The following is a 19,737-nucleotide window of genomic DNA, read 5'->3' on the forward strand; positions in this document are numbered from 1 at the left end:
AGCCCGTGGGAGCCGCTCGCGAGTAATTAGAGCTCCAAAGAGAGGTTCCCGGCCCCGAAGAACCGAGCTGTTCTCTCTCCGGCGCCGGCGGGCTGGCGAGCGGCGGCCCTAGGCGGCCGGGTTCTGCGCCCTCAGAACCCCAGGAGCCGTGCCCGCGGGCCCGTCGCGGGGAACTAAGGGACCTGCCTGGCTTTGCTCCAGGGCCCTGATTCTTGCCTCCTACCCCTTTGGACACCTGTGTGATCTGGCCATGCACACAGCGCTCTCCGACCTGGGCGTCCCCCACCCTGCTCCCACTTCCCCCAGGCCTGGGCGTTCCTCTTCCCAACGCACATTTCCCCTCTGTCAGTTCAGTTTTCTACGCTAGTGCCAGGAGATGCCCCTCCGAAAGAGCGGGGAGGGGGCAAAGTCCCCCCACTCCACTCCCTTAGCTTGGGAAAAAGCCCCTTCCCAAGCTGCCAGCAGTCCCGGCCAGGCGGCAAGGCCAGAGGCCGGGGCAGAAGGAAGCCAACCAAGAGGAAGCCGCTGGGGGCGGGGGCGACACTCCTAGTCCTCAGTCCCATCACCCTCCAGGGTCCCCTCAGCGGCCCCCGGATTCTGGGCACACGGCAGCCGGGGCCCCGAGAAGAAGTGGGGGTGCCACCGCCTCTGCAGGTCTGGCGGGGCGAAGGGAAGGTAAAAGGGAGGGTCCCGGATCTGGCAGCTGGAAGGCGCGGGCCGGTGTCGCCCCGCGAAGCGCAGTGGGCCTGTTCCTCCAGCCCCCACGACCTCCATTTTGCCCAAAAGAAAGCTAGGCAGAGGGTGGGGACGTCCTGGAGCTAGACTTGAGGTTAGGACTAGTACAGGGAATGGGGTGTCGAGGACTCCCGTCCAGAGTAATGGGGCCAGAAAACACGGGCAGAACCCAAATCACGAATAGGGTGGAGGCAAGGGAGGGGTGGCCTCGTGGCCTTGCCTGCCTCTCTGAGGATTCTGGAGTTTTGCAAGGCGAATGCTGGCAGGAGTGCGAAATGGAAGGACAGGAGGGGTGCTACCCAGGGGTAAACGGGGTTGAGGGCGGAATGGGGCCTAGAGAAAGCCCCAAATCTGCCCCCCAACTTCTTAGAAAGCAAGACAGGCAGGGCTGGGATGGAGTCTGGGGTCAGGCGAAATGTGCCTGATAATGCAGGGAGCGCGTGCATTATTCGGAGCGAGGGTCTCCCGGTTCCCCTTCCGGGTTTAGGAGCGACGAGGCCAGAGGAAGGGAGGGGAGGTCTAGGGAGTTACGTCCGCTCCCAAGAGGCCAGATCGGGACGATAAAAAGAAGAGAGGTTTCCCCCCAAGGGAATTTGGGGATGGGGGGAATGAGGACTCCTTTTGTCAGCGGAGGTACCTGTGGCGGCAGGACTCTGCGAAGGGTCGCTAGAGAAGAGCGAAAGGTCTTGTCTTCCTCCGCGGCGGAGGCGGCAGCGGCAGCGGCGCGGATGGATTTTCTCAGTCACCCCAACTCAACCGTCCAGCGCTGTTCTCCCCAGAGCGGAGGGATCCCGCCCGCCAGTGACGCGGCCGTCGCCGCCGCGCCCAGGGCCCGGCTGGGCGAGACCAACTACCTAGTGGGGGGAGCCCGGAAGGGAAAATACTACTTAAGGGGCAAAGAGTGACTCCTTCAAAACGAGGATATTACTCGACACTATTTCGAGGCAAACAGACCAAAATTAATGCATTGCTTCCCGAAAAGGAGTAAGACATTCCCACTGGAACTAACAAAGGTGGTATCGGCATAGGGGAGGGTGAAACCACTCGCTGGTCATGTGACCTACTCTCCCGGATTGGGTGGCTCCAGACTGGGAAGGGAAGCTGTACGCCCCAGTTCTCAGTTTGACCACGCCCCCGCCCTGATGAAGCCACGCCCTTCAGGGGGACCCAGCTGGAGAGATCTTGACACCCCGCAGGACTGGGTAGGCGTCCTCCAGGAGGCTGAGGGAGAGGGCAAAAGTTCCGAAAGCTCCTGAAAAAAAGTGGGGGCCACTGCGGGCCCCTGGGAACCTGGGAATTCTGTGAGAAGGATCTTGCCCAGGCAGTTTCCCACCAGAAGTCGGCTTTTGTAGAACTCTTTACATACAGATCTGCATGACGCTGTAATAACTCATATTTATTGAGTTCTGTACTTATTTAATCCCCACGACAGTACTATGAAGTTAAATACTAGCATCGTTCCCATTGCATAGTAGTGGAAACAATTCCTAAGGCTGCAGAGTAGAGATATGAACCAAAGCAATTTTAGCGACTTTCACCAAAGCAGTTGTCCCCAACCCCCACCCCCACCCCCGTCCACGGACCAGTACTGGGCCAGTACCAGCCACACAGTAGGAGGTGGGAGGGGGGATTGCTTCATCTTTATTTGCAGCCGCTCCTCAGTGCTAGCATCATTGCCTCAATTCCACCCCGCGTCATCAGGCATTAGATTCTCATAGCGCCAAAAATGTTGGAGACTGCTGCTTTGGTGAAAACATCTATGGACCTTCCCTGTAAAGGGTTGAGAAGGTAAGTATAGGCCTGTTTCTATCTCTGTAAAATGAGAGGTTGAAAGCTACCTGCCCTGCAAATCACCTTGGATTGTTATGAGGTTTTCCACAGATTGTGAAAATACTTTGGAAAGTTCAAGTCAATGAATAGCCTTCACTGAGACCTCATGCAATTTAAAAAGTAAAGTATCAACACAGACACTTTTCATTTTGCCTTTGTTAAAGGCATTACAAATAGTTTTCAAAGCACAACTTTTTAAAGAAAAGTCACATTCCTACTTAAGTACAAATTCCACATATGTGCACTTACCAATTTAATGATATATTAGCAATAGATAATAGATGTTAATTAGATGTGAGAACTTGGAAGGGACCTTATAGATAATTTACTTCAATTTCCTCTCAATCTACAAATGGGGAAGGTGACTTTCCCAAAGTCACTTAGAAAACAAGCAGACTAGGACTAGAACCCGATTTTGTTCATCTATACAGGGCATCTAACACTGCTTCCTCTCACTTTGGTTTCTTTGCTAATATGTTTCCCTGTTTTAACTCATTCAGCAAATATTTATCAAATCTCAATGATCTATCAGGCACTGTCCTGGGCACTGAGGGTACAACCGTGAATACACTCACTCTGCTCTGCCTGCAGGTAGCTCATAGTTTACAGAGGAGACAGATTGTAGATGATTAATTAGTACTGGTGTCCTGGAAGTGCCACTTACTGAGAGCAGAACATTTGGGAGGGGAACATCAAGAGTTTTCAGTTGGGACCTGTTAGGTTTGAGGTGCCTAGGAGAATATTTAGTAAGTGGCTGTCCAAGCAGTCTGGGGCTCAGCAGAAGAGTTTAGGTTGGATTAGAGCCTTGAGAGTGAGGCATTTTAGAGCAGATGAAGTCATAAAGAGGTTCAGGGAAAAGACAAGATGGCCTAAGACCAAGTCCTGAAGAGATCCAACATTTAGAGGTCAAGCAGAGACAGACAAGCTGCCAAAGGAGAAGCCAGAGAGCTAAGGAAAAAATCAGGAGAATGTGGAGGTCTGGAACCCAAAAGAAAAGAATGCAGAGAGATGAAGCAAGACTGGACTGGGAGGTGTTCATAGGACTGAGTAAAATGGAAGCCACTGGCGGCTTTGCTGGAATGTTTGCAGTGGATGCTCTGCTTGCAGTGAGCTGAGGGTGAGTGAGAAATGAGGCAGTGGAGACAAAGTAGCCAAGGCTTTGGGAATCTTGGCTTGGAGTGGGTGTAGAAAGAGGGGCATCAGTGGAAGGAGAATGTGGTGTCAAGATATTTGTTTTTCAATGGGAGCTACTGGAACTTGTTAGATGATTATGGGAAGAGCAAGTGGGGTGATGGACATGAGGGAAGAGGTGAAGAATACTGACAGGTAGGGGATGACTAATTGTTGACCAATTTCTCCGAGGGCACATATGGAGAACCTGGCTCTGATGGGTCATGGGACACTTACTTCCTCTGACTGCTCTTTTTTAAAAATATTTATTTATTTATTTTTTAATGCCTACAGCACCTGGTATTCTTGGGTGGTCCCCCATCCAAGTACTAACGAGGCCCGACCCTGCTTAGCTTCTGAGATCAGATGGGATCGAGCATGTTCAGGGTGGCATGGCCATAGATACCTCTGACTGTTCTTTTTCAGGCTTCCTTGACCACCTTCTCCTCCTCAGGGCATTCTGTAAACATAGTTTTTCTTAGGATTCTGACTTCAGCCTCCTCTTCTCACTGTGTTATTTACTGGTGACTTCATCCATTACTGTGACTTTACCCCTAATTGCTCATAACTCTCAAACCTCTATCTCCAACCCATATATCTCTCCCCAAGTATGACTTGGTGTATGTCCAACTGCAGACTGAATATCTCCATCTGGATGCTCACTGACAGTCTTGTGCTGGAGTCAGCTTGTGCCAGCACAGACCAGCTCACAAGAACCCATTGTGTACCTCTCTTCCTTGCTCCTTGTTCAGTGAAGTCATGTTGATAGTAGTAACTTGTAATCGTCATGGTGGGTGCATTTACATAATGGAACTTGGCAAATGTTTCAGATCAGGGCTCCCCTTTCCCAAAGAACTAGTTGTTAAAACATTTACTACACATCACTGTTTTAAGACATCTCACACTCAACATATTCAAAACTAAATTAATCTTCTTCTACCTCATCCCACTCTGCCCAACCCTGCCCTGTCTCAGAATCTCTTAGCCCAATTAATACCACCACCATCCACCGAGAAGCTTCTCATTTCCTCATTGCATATCCAAAGGATGGTCAACTAATTAGTATAGTCCTAACTGCTATAACAAAGAGTCCCAAAAATCCAATGGCTTAAGTGACAACCCCAAAATAGATCCTCCAGAACTGTGAGGGCATCTCTGCCATTCCCAACATGTAGTTTCCATTTCTGTGTCCAATGTGGCCCAGGCAGCTTCTACTATCATACTTGACTCTCATCCAGTGAGAAGAGAGTAGGATGGGAAGCAGTATATTCCTGTCTAAGGATCCCACTAACTTCTGCTCAGAAGTTGGCCAGATGCAAGGCAGGTTGGGAATGTAGTCTCTAATGATATACACAGCTAAAACATTATTAAGAAAGAAAGAAGATCTCTACTGATGTAAGGCTAGCATTCTATCTTGTCAATGCTGCTTCTTGTATACTGCTTAAATCCATCCCTTCTACTGTATGCCAACTTCTATTACCTTGGTTCTTGCCTAGTTCCTGGCTTCTAGGATAGCCCCTCTCTAATCAACCTACCAAATAGCCGCCAGAAGTTCCCTATCGATTTCATGAGAAGAGCCACACTTCTTTGCACGACATACGGGCTGGGTCTTGTCCTCTCTACTCAGAATGCCTTCCACCCTCACTCCAACTCTATTCCCTTGTCAGCCAGGAAAATTCAGGTCTTTTTCCTCAGGTTTAGTTTCAATATTGTCTCCCTGACCACACTGTTGTTTGTGTCCCACTGCAATGCAGACTCCATTCCTATAGCAGCCTTACTGGAGTGTTTATTTCTGGGCACTTGCTTCCTGCACTACGCTAGAGGCTCCCTGTGAAGCCAAGGCACTTGGTTTATCTGGCAGAGCACAAGGTGCCAAATCACTTCCAAAGTGTGGGATCTGAGGGCCCTGGCCCTGCCACCTTTGATGTCATCACCAGTGCTCAGGTTCGGCCAACCTGAATATGGGCCTGGAATGTGTGAACTTCCAGATGATTTTATTTAATTGTTTAATTATGCATCTTCCAGGATAAGCATTAAACCAGACAAAAGTCACATCAAGTTATGCGAACCATTTTATTCCCTGATAGCAGGCACCTAGAGAACATCTATGAAATGAATAGAAGCATGGCAACATTTTCCCCAGGATCAATACTTTTCACAGTTCAATCTCAGTTGTTACTTACAGCTGAGTGACCTTGGGCAAGTCACATAACCTCTTCATGCCTCTGTTTCTTCTGCAAAATGGGGATAATAATCGGTCTTTATGAGGACCAACTTAATACTTACATAAAGCATTTATAACACTGTCTGACGCTAGTAGATGCTTTGTGTTGGCTAAATAAAAATAAAGTTTGGGCATGAATGAGTTGGTCTTTGACTACTTTTCCAGGTCATCTCCCCCTAACAGTGGTCTCTGCCACCAGCTCATATCTAACCCTCCTTCTATACCGAGCTATACAGTACAGAATATTCCGGGCAATTTCTACATTTGCCAAGAATATTCATGTCTCTAGACCTTTGCACATGCTGTTCTCTGTGTGAAAGACCTTTCCCCCTTGTTCACCAGCAAGCCACTATTCATCCTTCACAACTCAGCTCAAACTTCATTTCTAAAAGCCACCATGGACTCTCAGAGACAGGTGGCCTCTTCCTTCTCTGGGCCTCCATTTCACCCCACTTTCATGTGTGTCTGAGCTTCCCACTACACCCAAACTTCCAGAGAGCAGGGATATATATATCTTATGCAATTCAATATCCCCATGCCTCATACAATGCCTGGCACACCACAGGCATAAAGGATGTTTGTTGAATCAATGAATGAAATATATTAATAACCTCTACCTTAACTACTTCCATAATACAATAGAATAGCATGTCGGATCCCATGACAAATGAAGATTGGCCACAGTTGACTGAGAGGAAAATCAAGTGTAATCCAGTAATTAGCCTACTTGCTTTTCCACCAACCAGGACAAGAAAATTCACTTCTCATTACCAAATAGACTACAGATTCCTAACTTATCAATAATAATATTAAAGCCTCAAAAATTCCCCAAGGACATTTTTAGGACCCCGTGTTTACTGAATAGTTTTATGTGCTGAGCAATTAGCCAGGCACTTGATTCTGGCATTAGATTGAGTCTTCACCACCAGCTGTCCTGCAGATGGGAACAATGAAGCTTGAAGAGGGACACCAAGGTGTTATGAAACAAGGTCATCTGTCAACTGGCTGATAAAAGATGTAAGTTCTAGTCCTGGCTCTGTCCCAACGGGCTATGTGACCCAAGACAGGGCCCCACCTCTATCTGGGGAAATCTCTGTAAAATCTGGGAGTTAGATCCACGATCAGTAAGATTTCTCCCAACTGGGGAAGTTTCTGAATGTGAGATCCAAACTGGGGGAATGAGTATGGGAATTGACAAGGTGAACTTACAAGACATGTGAAGCAACATCATTAAATGTCAACAAAGGGAGATGTGAAGTCCATGAATAGAATCACTTTCCCCTCCAATGTTCCTTTAATTCTCACCTCAGCATTTTGAAAGATGAAACAACAAAGGCACTGAAAGGTTAAGGGACTCATCCAATTCATCCAGGCCTTAATTTATACAGGCCAATGACTGACCTAAGATCACTCAGGAATATTCTATTTCCCAGCTCCTGGGTTAGTTCTCTTCCATATAGCTCATTCATCCCACTGAAACCTAGACCCTTCTAGTCTGGGGAGTCAAGCCTGGACTTGGAACCAACCCTGGGCATGGGAAATACCCACATCGCAAGTGGTTAGCTGATGAGCCAGCTCAAATCATCTGTCTTTTGGCTGGGGTTAGGTGGAGTCTCTTTTAGAGTAGGTACATAGTGAGCAGAAAACCTTCAGGGGCATGCTGCCACCACATAGTATCCTCTTCCTGTGCCATCTCTGATTTAATGCTTCTCCTACTCCAAAACAAGTAGATGGGAATGCCCCCAACACACACATGTGTTCACATGCATATTTGTACACCTATACATATGCACACATATACTAGTACACATAAACACATGCATACAGGCACACACCTACATACATGCTCTCATAAGAGTCTCACAACTAAGCCAGGCTGTAAGAGCTGCTCCTTCACTTTCTCTATCAGAACTGTTGTGGAGGCGGCCTCATGCCAGGTGTCCAGATGAACCGAGAAGCCTTCTAGTGGCTTACTTGATAAATGCCTTCTGAGGAGAACAGTTGAAGAGAAAGGGATAGGGAAAGGAGGCTAAAGCTGGGCTAGATGAGCGCCATATGTGAATGTGTATAACGTGTGTACACATGTGTATGTATAAGGCCCAGGCACCAAGGGGACCGGCAAGGAAAAGAAGAGCAATCAAAAAGGCAAGGGTAGAAAGAAACAAAGATGGAGACACACTCCCTCCCGTTCCTCACCCTCTCCTTCCCTTTCCTCCCTCTTCTGGTGATTTCGTTCAGGTTTGGGTATGGCAGAACCTTGCTCAGGAGCGTGAGGACGAAGACTCTCCCGGACTATGGCGCCATCTCCGTAAGAGCGAGGGAGCAGGGACCCCATCTGTCACCCTGCAGAGTCCTGGTCTCCAGATGGGCACGGTCACCAACTTTTGCGTATTCCTGCTCTAAGCCTGCCCATCCCTTAGGTCCGGTCTCAACGTCCTTGCTGTCCTCCCGCTAATCCCCCTGCCGCCTTAGGTCGAAGTGTCGGCCCCTTTAAAGCAGCAGCCCCCGGCCGGGTTATTGTCTCTCCTCGCAACCAATCCTCAGTGCTGTTGGGGGCGGGGGATCCGGCCTCTGGATTGGCTGTCCCGCGCCCCGCCCCTACCGGGATCCCGGGAGCTGTCCGGCCGCCTCGGTGCTGATCCCGCTGCCGCCCACGGACCGAGAGCAGAGCTTAAGGGGTCACTATGAGCGGGGGCGTCTACGGCGGAGGTGAGCGAGCCTCAAGCTTCGGGCTCCCCAGCCTGGCGCGGCCTCACCTGCAGCCCTGCTCCCTGAACCCGCGCGACCCATGCTCTGGCTACCCCAGGGCCTGTCACCTTGGCGCTCGAGTAGGTCCAGCCCCGGGTTTGGGTCCTGCGCCACTCCTACCTTCGGTCCTCCCCGGATGTTCGTTCGCACCAGCCCCAACCTCTCCACCATTCAACTCACCACGGCCCAGCCCCTGGCTCCTTCCTTCCCAACAAGGAGAGTGGCCTAAACAAGGCCACTGGGCAAGAAGGGACTCTCGAGTCTTGACCCCCACTCCCAGGATCCCGGACTCCAGGCCGAGCTCCCACCTGCCCTGGCCAGTGTTAAAGGGGCGAGACTGTGGCTCTGACTTGACCTCTCCTCGGAGCTATCCAGGGCAGAGAGTTTGGGAGAGACCCCCTCATATGCCTGTCTGCCCGTACAGATGAGGTGGGTGCGCTGGTCTTTGACATTGGCTCCTTCTCAGTCCGCGCTGGGTACGCTGGGGAGGACTGCCCCAAGGTGAGCTTTCATGCCCCTTCCCCAAATCCTAAGGGCTTCTGCCTCCCCTCCAGGCTTCCCAGTGACCCAGGGCTCTCACAGCCCAGAGAGAAGCTTTGCAGAGGGGATATGTGGGAGTAAACTGAGGGGTGGGCTCATGGCCCTGACATGAGCCTGAACAGGGTCAAGAGGTTGATTCCTCTCCCTGCCCATTCACCCTTCTAGGCTGACTTCCCCACTACTGTGGGGCTTCTGGCCGCGGAGGAGGGGGGCGGGCTGGAGTTGGAGGGGGAGAAAGAGAAGAAAGGGAAGATCTTCCACATCGACACCAACGCCCTGCATGTGCCTCGGGATGGAGCAGAGGTCATGTCACCCCTCAAGAATGGCATGAGTAAGGGGCCCCACCCACTGCCTTTTGACACAGACCTGGAGCCCATCCCACAACCTAGGAAACAGTACCCCACACCCATGGAGTCTTCCTTGCAGCTGCCCAAGTCCCAGGGATCCCCTCAATGCTTCCCACAGCTGCCTAGTTCCCAACCCAGGGACCCCACCAGATACCTGAAAAAGGGGGATTTCTGTTGGATCTGGTCTCGTTTCTCCTCCCCTGGACTTGGTCTTTCCCCTTCCTTTCCTTCCTGTCTCTGGAACCTTGTCTGCCCACCCTCATCTCTTCCCGCTGGTCTCTTGGCTCCAGTCGAGGACTGGGAGTGCTTCCGTGCCATCTTGGATCACACCTACAGCAAACATGTCAAGTCTGAGCCAAACCTACACCCAGTGCTCATGTCGGAAGCCCCGGTAAGTGTGTCATCCAGTCCCTAGTTCAGCCCTGGGGCCCACCATTCACTTCTCTCTTCAAGCCACTGCCATCAATTACTCCACCTCAATTTTCAGACTTTCCTTCCAACCACATCTTCTTCAATCACTTCCCTTCCTCCTTGGTTTAGTCTCCATCCCTCTTTCTCCTACTCTATCCACTCACCCTTCCCTTAGTTGGCTTTATGCAATGCCCTTTATTCCTCCCACAGTCCTTTTTTGACTTTTTAACTTAATTTTTTGTCAATATTATATATGCACATGTAGAATCAATTTGAGAAAAATACTGCCATTTATACCCTCCTCCTTCCATTTCTCCTTTTCCAGAAACAACTGCTTTTTTCTCTTTTAGTTAATATTTTTTTTGGTCATTTCTCTCATAGCTCTAAATATCACACTTAAATTGCTGCTTGTAGATTTTTTAGTTTTAGGCATTATCTATGGATTTCCAACTATAGAAAATGAGCATTTAGCTCTCTTTCTTCCCCTAGCCCATACCATACATTTCTTACTTCCAACTTTAAGTAAAGTTGTATTTTAGGTTTCTCTAAGATTCATATTCAGTATTTACACTGTTATTATATAGGCAATAAATTATGGTTACTTTTCTTTTCCTGAACAATCTTTTGTTTTTCCTAGAACTGAATCTTGTCTTTCTTTTTATTTTGCATAATTTTGTATCTAAATAATAATGTGACTCTACATTATTCATCAGTTATTTACATTTTCTCAACATTAGTTTCTTTAGGTATTCTATCAATTTCATCTTCTTGAAGAAATTTCTTCAAGAACCCACTTTGGACTGGTTGCTCTTTACAAAGAGGACATAGCTATCATCCTGACATCTCCCTTCACCATCATCCTAGGGAATCCCTTTGTCTTTCTCCTGTAGTAGAAGTTCTATTTCCTATATCTCATGACTACTTTTCTTGATTTACTCCCTTATTTTCAGGGAGCACATCCTCAGGGAGCACATCCTTAGAAAAGTAGTGGGAAATAAACTTTTTGAGACCTGGCATGTCTGACTGTATATTGACAGCTTAGCTAGGTATAACATTCCAAATTGGAAATCATTTTTCTTCAGACTCTTAAAGGCACTTCTCCATTGTCTTCCAGCATCCATTGTTGCCATCGAGAAGGCTGGAATATCCAATTCCTGATCATTTAATGTAATTTTTCTTTCTGAAAGTTTATAGAATTTTCACTTTTTCCTTAATTTCACAATATTATATTGGTTTATTTTCATCCATTGCTCTAGACACTCAATATGTCCCTTCAATCTAGAAACCTATGTATATCAATCAGTGAAAAATAATTCGGTAATTATTCAATTCAGTAACTTAAATTATTTATTTATCTCAATTTTCTCTGATGAGAAATCTTATTGTTTGGATTTCACACCTCCTGAACTGGTTCTCTAATTTTCATATCTTTTCTTTTATGTTTTCTACCTCTTTATCTTTTCTTTGAATTTCAAAGATATTCTCTCAGCTTTATTTTTTAATTCTTCTATTAAGTTTTTTATTTCTGCTCCTGTATTTTTAATTTCCAGGAGCTCTTTTTTGTTACACAAATATTATTTTTTAGAGCATCCTATTCTTGTTTTATAGGTGCAATATCATCTGTTATCTCATAAGGATATTATGTTTTGTTTTTGTTTTTGGAAATTTTTATCTCCCTATATGATCTTTGTTCTTTCAAGTTGCTTTCTTTTCTGCCTTTTTTGGGAGGTCCCTCTCTGATTTGAGAGGGTTTTTTTAGATTTCTGCAAATCTTTGGTTGTCTGCTTATCTTTAAGAGAGAGGACTAAAACACTGATTGGAAGCTGTGTGTTGTGGGGGACTTGTTGACTATGATCTTTGCTATAGGATGATCAAACTGGAATGTTTGTTAGGCAGCCTCTGATAGTTGAAATCTTTGGGTCTTTGATGTAACTCCCAGGAAAAACTTCCACCCTCAATATAGGCATGGCCATCTCCATTCTGACAGCCAAGTGAGGGAATAAGACTGATATTCTCAGCCTTCCATATGTGCGGCATCACTTAATTTCCTGTTTTAAATATAGTGTCCTTACTCCTAACTGTGTCAAGTGTCCCACCAGTTCAAAAATCCAAAATTTTACTCTGTGCAGAGTAAAATTTTAATTTTCTGCTCAGGTTGGCATGGGCAATAGCCAAATGACATGGAATTGGGGAGAAAATTTAGGGATCTGTTACTTGAATATCTTTAAATAATCTTATTTTAGGTTTCCCTTCACCTCCACTTCCAGAGATACCTGAAACTGTCAAATCCTGAGCCTTGTGAGGATTCTGTGATTTAACACAGGTTGTTCCTGTTTTTTCTCACGATTGTCTTAAGAGTCAGAATTCTTGAATCTATTAAGTCAGTTACCACTCACATATCTGATTTCTAACCTTCAAAAATACATTGTTTTCTCCTTTCTTATTATTTCTAACCCTTGAGGTTTTCTCTCTTACCCCTCCCTCTCCAAGGTAAAATTCACATAACATAACCTTAACCTTTTTAGTGTTAACAATTCAGTGGTATTTAATATATTCACAATGTTGTGCAACGATCACTTCTATCTAGTTCCAAAACATTTTCATCACCCAAAAAGAAAATCTATTTTCATAAAGCAGTTTCTCTCTACTACTCCTGCACCCTAGTCCTTGGCAACAATCTGTATCTGTAGATTTTTCTTATATTTTTCTTTGTATACTGGATTTTTCTTATAAATGGAATCATACAATTCGTGACTTTTTTACTTTTTATTTTTTAAAATATATTTTTAGGCGAGGCAACCCTTGGTTGACCTCACCGATTGCAAGGACCTTGTCAGCTTACTATCCCTTATTTTTTAATTTACTTTATATGCCTATAGCACCTGGTCTTCCTAGGTGGTCTTCTATCCAAGTACTAACCAGGCCTGACCCTGCTTAGCTTCCGAGATCAGATGAGATTGGGCTCGTTCAGGGTAGCATGGCCATAGACAATTTGTGACTTTTTGAGTCTATTCTTTCACTTAGCATGTTTTTGAGGTTCGTCCATGTTGTAGTATATATTAGTACCTTATTCTTTATTATGGCTGAGTAATATTTCATTGTATGTATATACCACGATTTGTTTTTCTATTCATCCATTGATGGACATTTGTCGTTTCCATTTTTGGCTATTGTGGATAGTATTCCTATGAACAGGTGTGTACAAGATTTGTTTGAGTATCTGTTTTCAATTCTTTTAGGTATATAACAAAAGTGGAATTGCTGGGTCATATGGTAATCCTATGTTTAACTTTTTAAAGAACTGCCAATTGTTTTCCACAATGACTGAACCATTTTGCCTTCCCACCCAGCAATGTACGATGGTTTCATTTTCTCCACATCCTTTCTAACACTTGTTATGTTCTTTTTTTTTTTTTTAATTATTATTACCACCCTAGTGGGTGTAAAGTGATATCTCATTGTGCTTTTGATTTTCATTTTCCTAATGAAAACAGTGTTGAGCATCTTTTCATGTGTTTGTTGGCTTTTGTGGGTTTATGTCTTTTCACTTCTTAATTTTTATTTTATTTTTCTGTCAGAGCAAGAACACTTTGTTTTGAATGTCTCCTTTCCCCCCACCCCTGGATTATGTCTTTTTAAGTTGCCTCTTTACTATAGTTTTTCTGGGATCTTAGAGGGGAATAAAATTAGTGTTTGTATTCAAACCAATATTTTTACCCAGAAATCCTCTTCTCCAGCTTTCTAGCCTCTGAGATGATTAGAGTGAGGAAGAAGAGTGATGTATTGGGGGCTGGGAGGAGCGTGAAGTGTGTATATTATACAATAAAGAACACTGGACCGAGAGTCAAGAGACTGTGACTCTAGGCCCAGCTCTACCAAGAGCTTTCTGTGTGATCTTAGGCAAGTCACTTATTCCTCTGAGTTTTGTCTTCTTCAGCTGGGTTAGGATTGTGATCTTTCAAATTCTTTCTTGTTCTCACATTCTAAAGGTCTATATGTGTCAAGGGGCCTAACCTGTGTCCCCACTGTTGTGTGTGTGTGTGTGTGTGTGTGTGTTCATGAGTCTATGCCTCTCCATTCCTGAATCCTCCCTCCTGCACTTTCTACCCCAGTGGAACACACGGGCCAAGCGGGAGAAGCTGACAGAGCTGATGTTCGAGCAGTACAACATTCCTGCCTTCTTCTTATGCAAGACAGCTGTGCTTACTGCGTATCCTCTGGGTTAAGCTGTTCTGCCTGGGTGGAGGGCCAGGTTTGGCATGTGGTGTGTTGAGCTATGGGCTGGGCCTGATTTTATAGAGATAAGGTCCTGGATGGGCAGACATCCCTAGGCCCATTAGCGCAGAAATCCCCTGTGGGCTAATTGTCTTGGACCCTGGGGTGGCCAAATCAGCAGCCCCTACCATTTCCTTGGATCAGGCTGAGCAGAGAGAGAGAAATTTAATGAAGCAGATTGCAGGGGCTGGGGCTGGAAGAGGAGGGAGGGATATATGACACTGAAGAGTTTCCTTCCCAAACAACCAATCAGCATTTATTTTTTAAGGGATCTACCTTGCACTGAACTCTGTGCTAGGCACTGGGGCAATATGGCCCTTAATTTTAGGGAGCCCATAAGACATAGAACCAAGACTAAAGAGAGCCTGGGAATTCAAAATGATAGAATGGAGGAAGATGTGATTCAGACAGGGAAGAAATGACAGGGGTTTTAGAAGCCTTCCTCTAGCAGATGGGTAACAAACCAGGAGACATTTGCAGACTGGGAACGGGCTGGAGCCCCGGAAAGCAGAGAGTTGACCAGATTAGACCTGGGTCCCAGTCCTCTCACTTGCTGCTGCTATCTCTTTGACCTACCTATTCCATGCCAGCTTTGCAAATGGACGCTCCACGGGCCTGGTGCTGGACAGTGGGGCCACCCACACCACAGCCATTCCAGTGCATGATGGCTATGTCCTGCAGCAAGGTAGGGCCTCGGCAGGGGTTGGGGGTACCTTGGAGGACAAGGTCCTAACACCCTTCCCCTTCCAGGCATCGTTAAGTCACCCCTGGCAGGGGACTTTATCTCCATGCAGTGCCGAGAACTCTTCCAGGAAATGGCCATCGACATCATCCCACCTTACATGATTGCAGCCAAGGTGGGGCCTCTGGGGTATCCTAGGTACTACTAACCTTAGGACTGTTGACACACAGACCCATCAGATATCAGATCAGCGAACAGCAGGACCCCCAGAGGACCTTGGGTCCAGTTCTTCAATTCATAATTGAGGCATTAGATATCTGGAAAGGCTGAGGGATGTGGCCCAGGTCACACAGCCAGCTAGTAGCAGGATGTGTAGGATCAGTGTGGTGAGTTCTGGGGTCCAATATACCCAGGTTCAAGGTCTGCTTCTACCATGTCAGCAGACCTTCTACCAAGGTCTGCTTCAAGTTATGTGATCTAGAGTGTGAGACTGAAAGTCCCCAAGCCTCGTTTTGCTCTCCTATAAGGTGGAATAACAGCACATAGGGCTGCTGTGAATGTTAAATGAGATATTACGTGCAAGGGGCCACCCTGGATTTCCCCATGGAACATGGCTCAGTAAAGGCTGTTTTCTTAAGGTTCTGGTCTCCACCGTGTTCCCTAAATCCTCAGCTTTCACTGATCCAAGCCTTTCAGACCAGCTGCTTGAGTGGCACACATGGGGACAGGTTCTCTCCATTTTCTTTCCTCTAACAGAGAAGGGGAGAAACAGCTTTTGTGGGCAACAGAGCAAAGAATCCAGTGCCCATTAGCTGCAGAGCCAGCTAGTGTTAGGAATGCAGGTGTGGTCAGGGTTGGCTGGGCAAATGTATAATGGGGAAGGATGCTCATAGGCTGTGCCCCCACAGGAGCCTGTACGGGAGGGTGCCCCCCCCAACTGGAAGAAGAAGGAGAAGCTACCCCAGGTTTCCAAGTCTTGGCATAACTACATGTGCAATGTGAGGCACTGGAGAGGTTCCCTCGAAACACCCTGCCCCTCCCAACTCCTAGTCCCCTGCAGGTGGACTAGTAAAGGGGAAGGGACAGAGGCCCTGCAGGTGGGATGCGGTAAGGGGAGGCTGAGGAGGGAGGTCAGCCCTCACCACCTCCCTGGGTTCTCAGGAGGTGATCCAGGACTTCCAGGCCTCTGTGCTGCAGGTCTCAGACTCTCCCTACGATGAGCAGTGAGTGGGGCCCACAGCTGGGGAGTGGGAAAGAGGGCAGGACTGGGACTCAGGGGGAACTCTGGTCCTTTGTGAGCACCGTAGACAGAGTTTTGTTCCTTCCCGTGCAGGGTGGCTGCGCAAATGCCCACAGTGCATTATGAAATGCCCAATGGCTACAATACAGACTATGGCGCTGAGCGGCTCCGCATCCCTGAGGGCCTGTTTGATCCCTCCAATGTCAAGGTTGGGCTGTGTAGAGGGCACTGGGTTGGGGCTACCTGTCCCTAGATACTGAGGTGTGGGGGAGGCTGATAAGGGTCACAGGAGTCTGGGGTCAGGGGGTGGTGTGGGGTGGTGTGGGGTGTGTGTGTGGGGGGTGGCAGAAGGCCCAAAGCCCAGGTCACCTTTCTCTGCAGGGTCTGTCGGGGAACACCATGTTAGGTGTGGGCCATGTGGTGACCACCAGCATTGGCATGTGTGACATCGACATTCGCCCGGTGAGGCCCAAGCCTGTGGCTGGGCAAAGAAGCCCATGAAAACTGGGCAGACAGGGAAGGGTGTTTCCCTCTCTGCTCACAAATCCTCCCTGCTCTCAGGGCCTGTATGGCAGTGTCATTGTCACTGGCGGGAACACACTGCTTCAGGGCTTCACTGACAGGCTCAATCGAGAGCTTTCCCAGAAGACCCCACCGGTAGGAGCCCACCTCCAGCCAGGGCCCTGGTGTCCAGTCCTGGCTTAGTCCTTCGGGAACAAGTTCTTCCTCCTTCCCAAATGCCTAGTGTTCTGGCCACCATAAAAGACCCTTCCCCCGTGACTTCCAAATCTTTCCCACCCCCAGTCCTCTTCTTTCCCAGAACCCAGCTGTCTGCTTCTTGCTGCCCTTCTTTCTCCCCAGAGCATGCGACTGAAACTCATCGCTAGCAACAGCACCATGGAGCGCAAATTCAGCCCCTGGATTGGGGGCTCCATCTTGGCCTCACTGGTGAGTGTGAGAAAGGGCCTACTTAGCCCTGACTGTGGGAAAGAACACCCCCCATCAGGGAGCATAGGGATAGGAACTTGGAGAGATTGGTTGGGATGAGATTGTGTTGGCTTTATGTGCCAGGGTGAGGCTCCCACTGTACTTATTTAGCAGAGAGGCGACACTGAAGGTCTGAGGCAAGGCAAGGTGATGGTCACAGGCATGTTTGGGAAGACTATGATATCTTTGGGGATCAATGTGTGAGTTGGATAGGGGAACTTGCAAGGAAGTTTTATTGTCCCAGAGTCATAGAGTGGGTAGCAGTGGTGATGGGGTAAGAGCAAGGGGCAAACAGAGAAGGAGGCAGGCAGGTTGGTTCCAGGGCAGTAGGTGGTGAGTTCAGTTTGGACCTACTGATAGGACAGAAGCAAGATGTTGAGCAGGGAGCTAGAGATGCAAACTGTATCTAGAGGGTATCAGTCACATAGAGGGGATAGCAAGGCTATGACAGGACCAGGAGGACATCCACTAGAGGGGAAGCCCCCAGGGAGAAAGAAACAAGGGTCAGAAAGGCAGGAGGCTGACAGTTAGCTACACACAGCTATTGTGGTCCTCCTGTGTGCTGGAAATGGACAGACAGCCTGATACAGTCCCTGCCTCCATGAGCAGGGATCATCTAGATGTTAAGACGATTAAACAGGAAGTCACAAAGTTTGAGGGTGCTCCTTTAAGGGAAGACCTCATCCAGTTCAGGAGTCATGAAGGGCCTGTAAGGAGCATTCAAACTAAAATGGGAAGACTGAGTAAGAACTCTTGAGGCAAAGATGGAGAAAGGGTACTTGGACCATGGGGAGAGGCAGGCAAGGCCAAAAGCAGTGGGAAGACACGTTTGGATATGAGTTTAGGAAGCTTACTTGGGCTCAGTGGTCTCAACTGTGCCTGGGGTTTGACAGAGTGGATATCAGGGGGTAGAACTGAGAGCTTATCAGAGGTCTGACTGACAAAATATGGATACTGGGTACAAGAGAGAAAAGAGAAGTCCAAGATGAGGCCCAGGATGCTAGCTTCTGGGAGCTCTGGTCAACAGAAACGTAATGTGAGCCACATAAGCAATTTAAAATTTTCTAGCATTAAATATTAATGATAGAAAATATACTTTGCCATATTAAAGAGAGTCAAAGAATCAGGTGAAATTGAGTTTAAAGAATATATTTTATTTAATCCAATATATCCAATATGTTATTTCAATGTATCATCAATATAAAAATGATTGCGATACTTTACATTCTTTTTTTCTGGACTTAGTCTTCAATATCTGGTGTGTATTTTATACATAGAGCATCTCAGTTCAGACCAGCCAAATTTCAAGTGCTCAATAACCACAGAAGTAGAAGATGAGAAAGACCACAGAAGTAGATTTGAGCCAGACCTGGGGTGTCTATTGACCGTGGACATGTTGAGTTTGAGGTCTTGAGGGACACTTAAGAAGAGGTGTCCAAAAGACAGCTGAATATTTGGGTCTGGTACTCAGTGCAGAGATCTGCAAGGGAAACGCGAGATTGGGGCAGGGTGGGGGTTTAGCTCATGCGCAGAAGTCACCTGAGTAGATGAGCTGGTCCAGGAAGCCTTGTTCTGTGAGCCAAGGAGAGAAATAGGGGCAGAACCAGGGATGCAGGCACTAACTTTCAGGCAGAGACAGAGCAATCATCAAAGAAAAAGGACAGTCTGGAATGCCTAGTGCAGGAGACCCTCAAGAGGCAAGTTTCAACAGGGGGTGGGGGTGGGGTGCCACAATGAAGGCCACTCCCTCACAAGTCAGGTGGTGCAGGAATGATGAGGGTAAAGGAAATATTTTTCTTGGGATGAGGGAGACTTGACAAGTTTGTTAAGGCCTGATGGAGTGATGAGATGGCTGGTGAAGGAGTGTATGTGTGTGGAGGGGGCGCGGTATTGGGGTTGACTGACATGGGGCTGTAAGCTCCACCACCCAGCTTGAAGATAGCGCCTGGCCCAGAGCAGACAGGTGCGCAATAAATACTTGTTGAATGAATGAATCAACATTATGTTTGAATGATATGAAGGGGGTTACTGGCCCTCTAAATATGAAGTAATTGGCGGAAAAATGGGGGCGGGGTTGTCGTTGCTGGAGGAGGAAGGTGGGTCTGAGAGGCTATATATAGATATCTCAATGTAATAAAATAGCCCAAATAGCCCAGAATATCTCAATGTAATAAAATAGCCCAGAAATAAACCCACACCTCACTGCCAATGTCGTTTCCCGCACGCAGGGCACTTTCCAACAGATGTGGATCTCCAAGCAGGAATACGAAGAGGGCGGGAAGCAGTGCGTGGAGCGGAAGTGCCCCTGAGGGTTCCCTTCCCCACTCACAGGCCCGTGGACAGCAGTGGGGGAGGGGGTGCGAAAGGGAGAAGAGGGCTTTCCCGCCGAACTCTTCAAGCGCAGATCGAAGTCCCCTAACCCCTCGTTGCCCCTTTCTCTTCCCCATCCCTCTCACATCCTCTTAGATTGTGCTGTTTCCGGGTTGAAAGGAGTAAAAATGTTTTAAGAAAAAAAGTTTGGCCACCTGAGGGGGTGGGGAGTGTGTGC

At 47.5% G+C, this 19,737-nt stretch overlaps 2 protein-coding genes and 2 pseudogenes across 2 annotated transcripts in view; 1 reads left to right on the forward strand and 3 right to left on the reverse strand.

Annotated features, from left to right (window-relative positions):
* GNB2 (G protein subunit beta 2) overlaps nt 1-1,477 on the reverse strand; it is a gene marked incomplete at its 5' end in the record, with an annotated part of 5,175 nt that extends 3,698 nt beyond the window's left edge. Inside the window, one exon of the mRNA XM_006918671.3 lies at nt 1,373-1,477. Coding sequence (XP_006918733.3) covers nt 1,373-1,477 — 105 coding nt within the window. The remainder of the gene's footprint in view (nt 1-1,372) is intronic.
* A 2,543-nt stretch (nt 1,478-4,020) lies between these two features.
* LOC112485317 lies at nt 4,021-4,139 on the reverse strand (annotated as a pseudogene).
* A 4,395-nt stretch (nt 4,140-8,534) lies between these two features.
* ACTL6B (actin like 6B) lies at nt 8,535-19,524 on the forward strand. The gene is made up of 14 exons (XM_006918609.1): nt 8,535-8,668; nt 9,132-9,208; nt 9,413-9,578; nt 9,885-9,985; nt 14,118-14,215; nt 14,871-14,965; nt 15,031-15,137; nt 15,871-15,960; nt 16,124-16,185; nt 16,296-16,410; nt 16,584-16,664; nt 16,764-16,859; nt 17,064-17,150; nt 19,418-19,524. Exons 1-14 carry the CDS (start codon nt 8,644-8,646, stop codon nt 19,496-19,498), a joined length of 1,281 nt encoding a protein of 426 aa, XP_006918671.1. The 5' UTR covers nt 8,535-8,643; the 3' UTR covers nt 19,499-19,524.
* Nucleotides 12,876-12,994, reverse strand: LOC112485310 (annotated as a pseudogene).
* Nucleotides 19,525-19,737: the final 213 nt, after the last annotated feature.

Source organism: Pteropus alecto, unplaced genomic scaffold, assembly GCF_000325575.1.
Source record: "Pteropus alecto unplaced genomic scaffold, ASM32557v1 scaffold68, whole genome shotgun sequence".
NCBI lineage: Eukaryota > Metazoa > Chordata > Mammalia > Chiroptera > Pteropodidae > Pteropus > Pteropus alecto.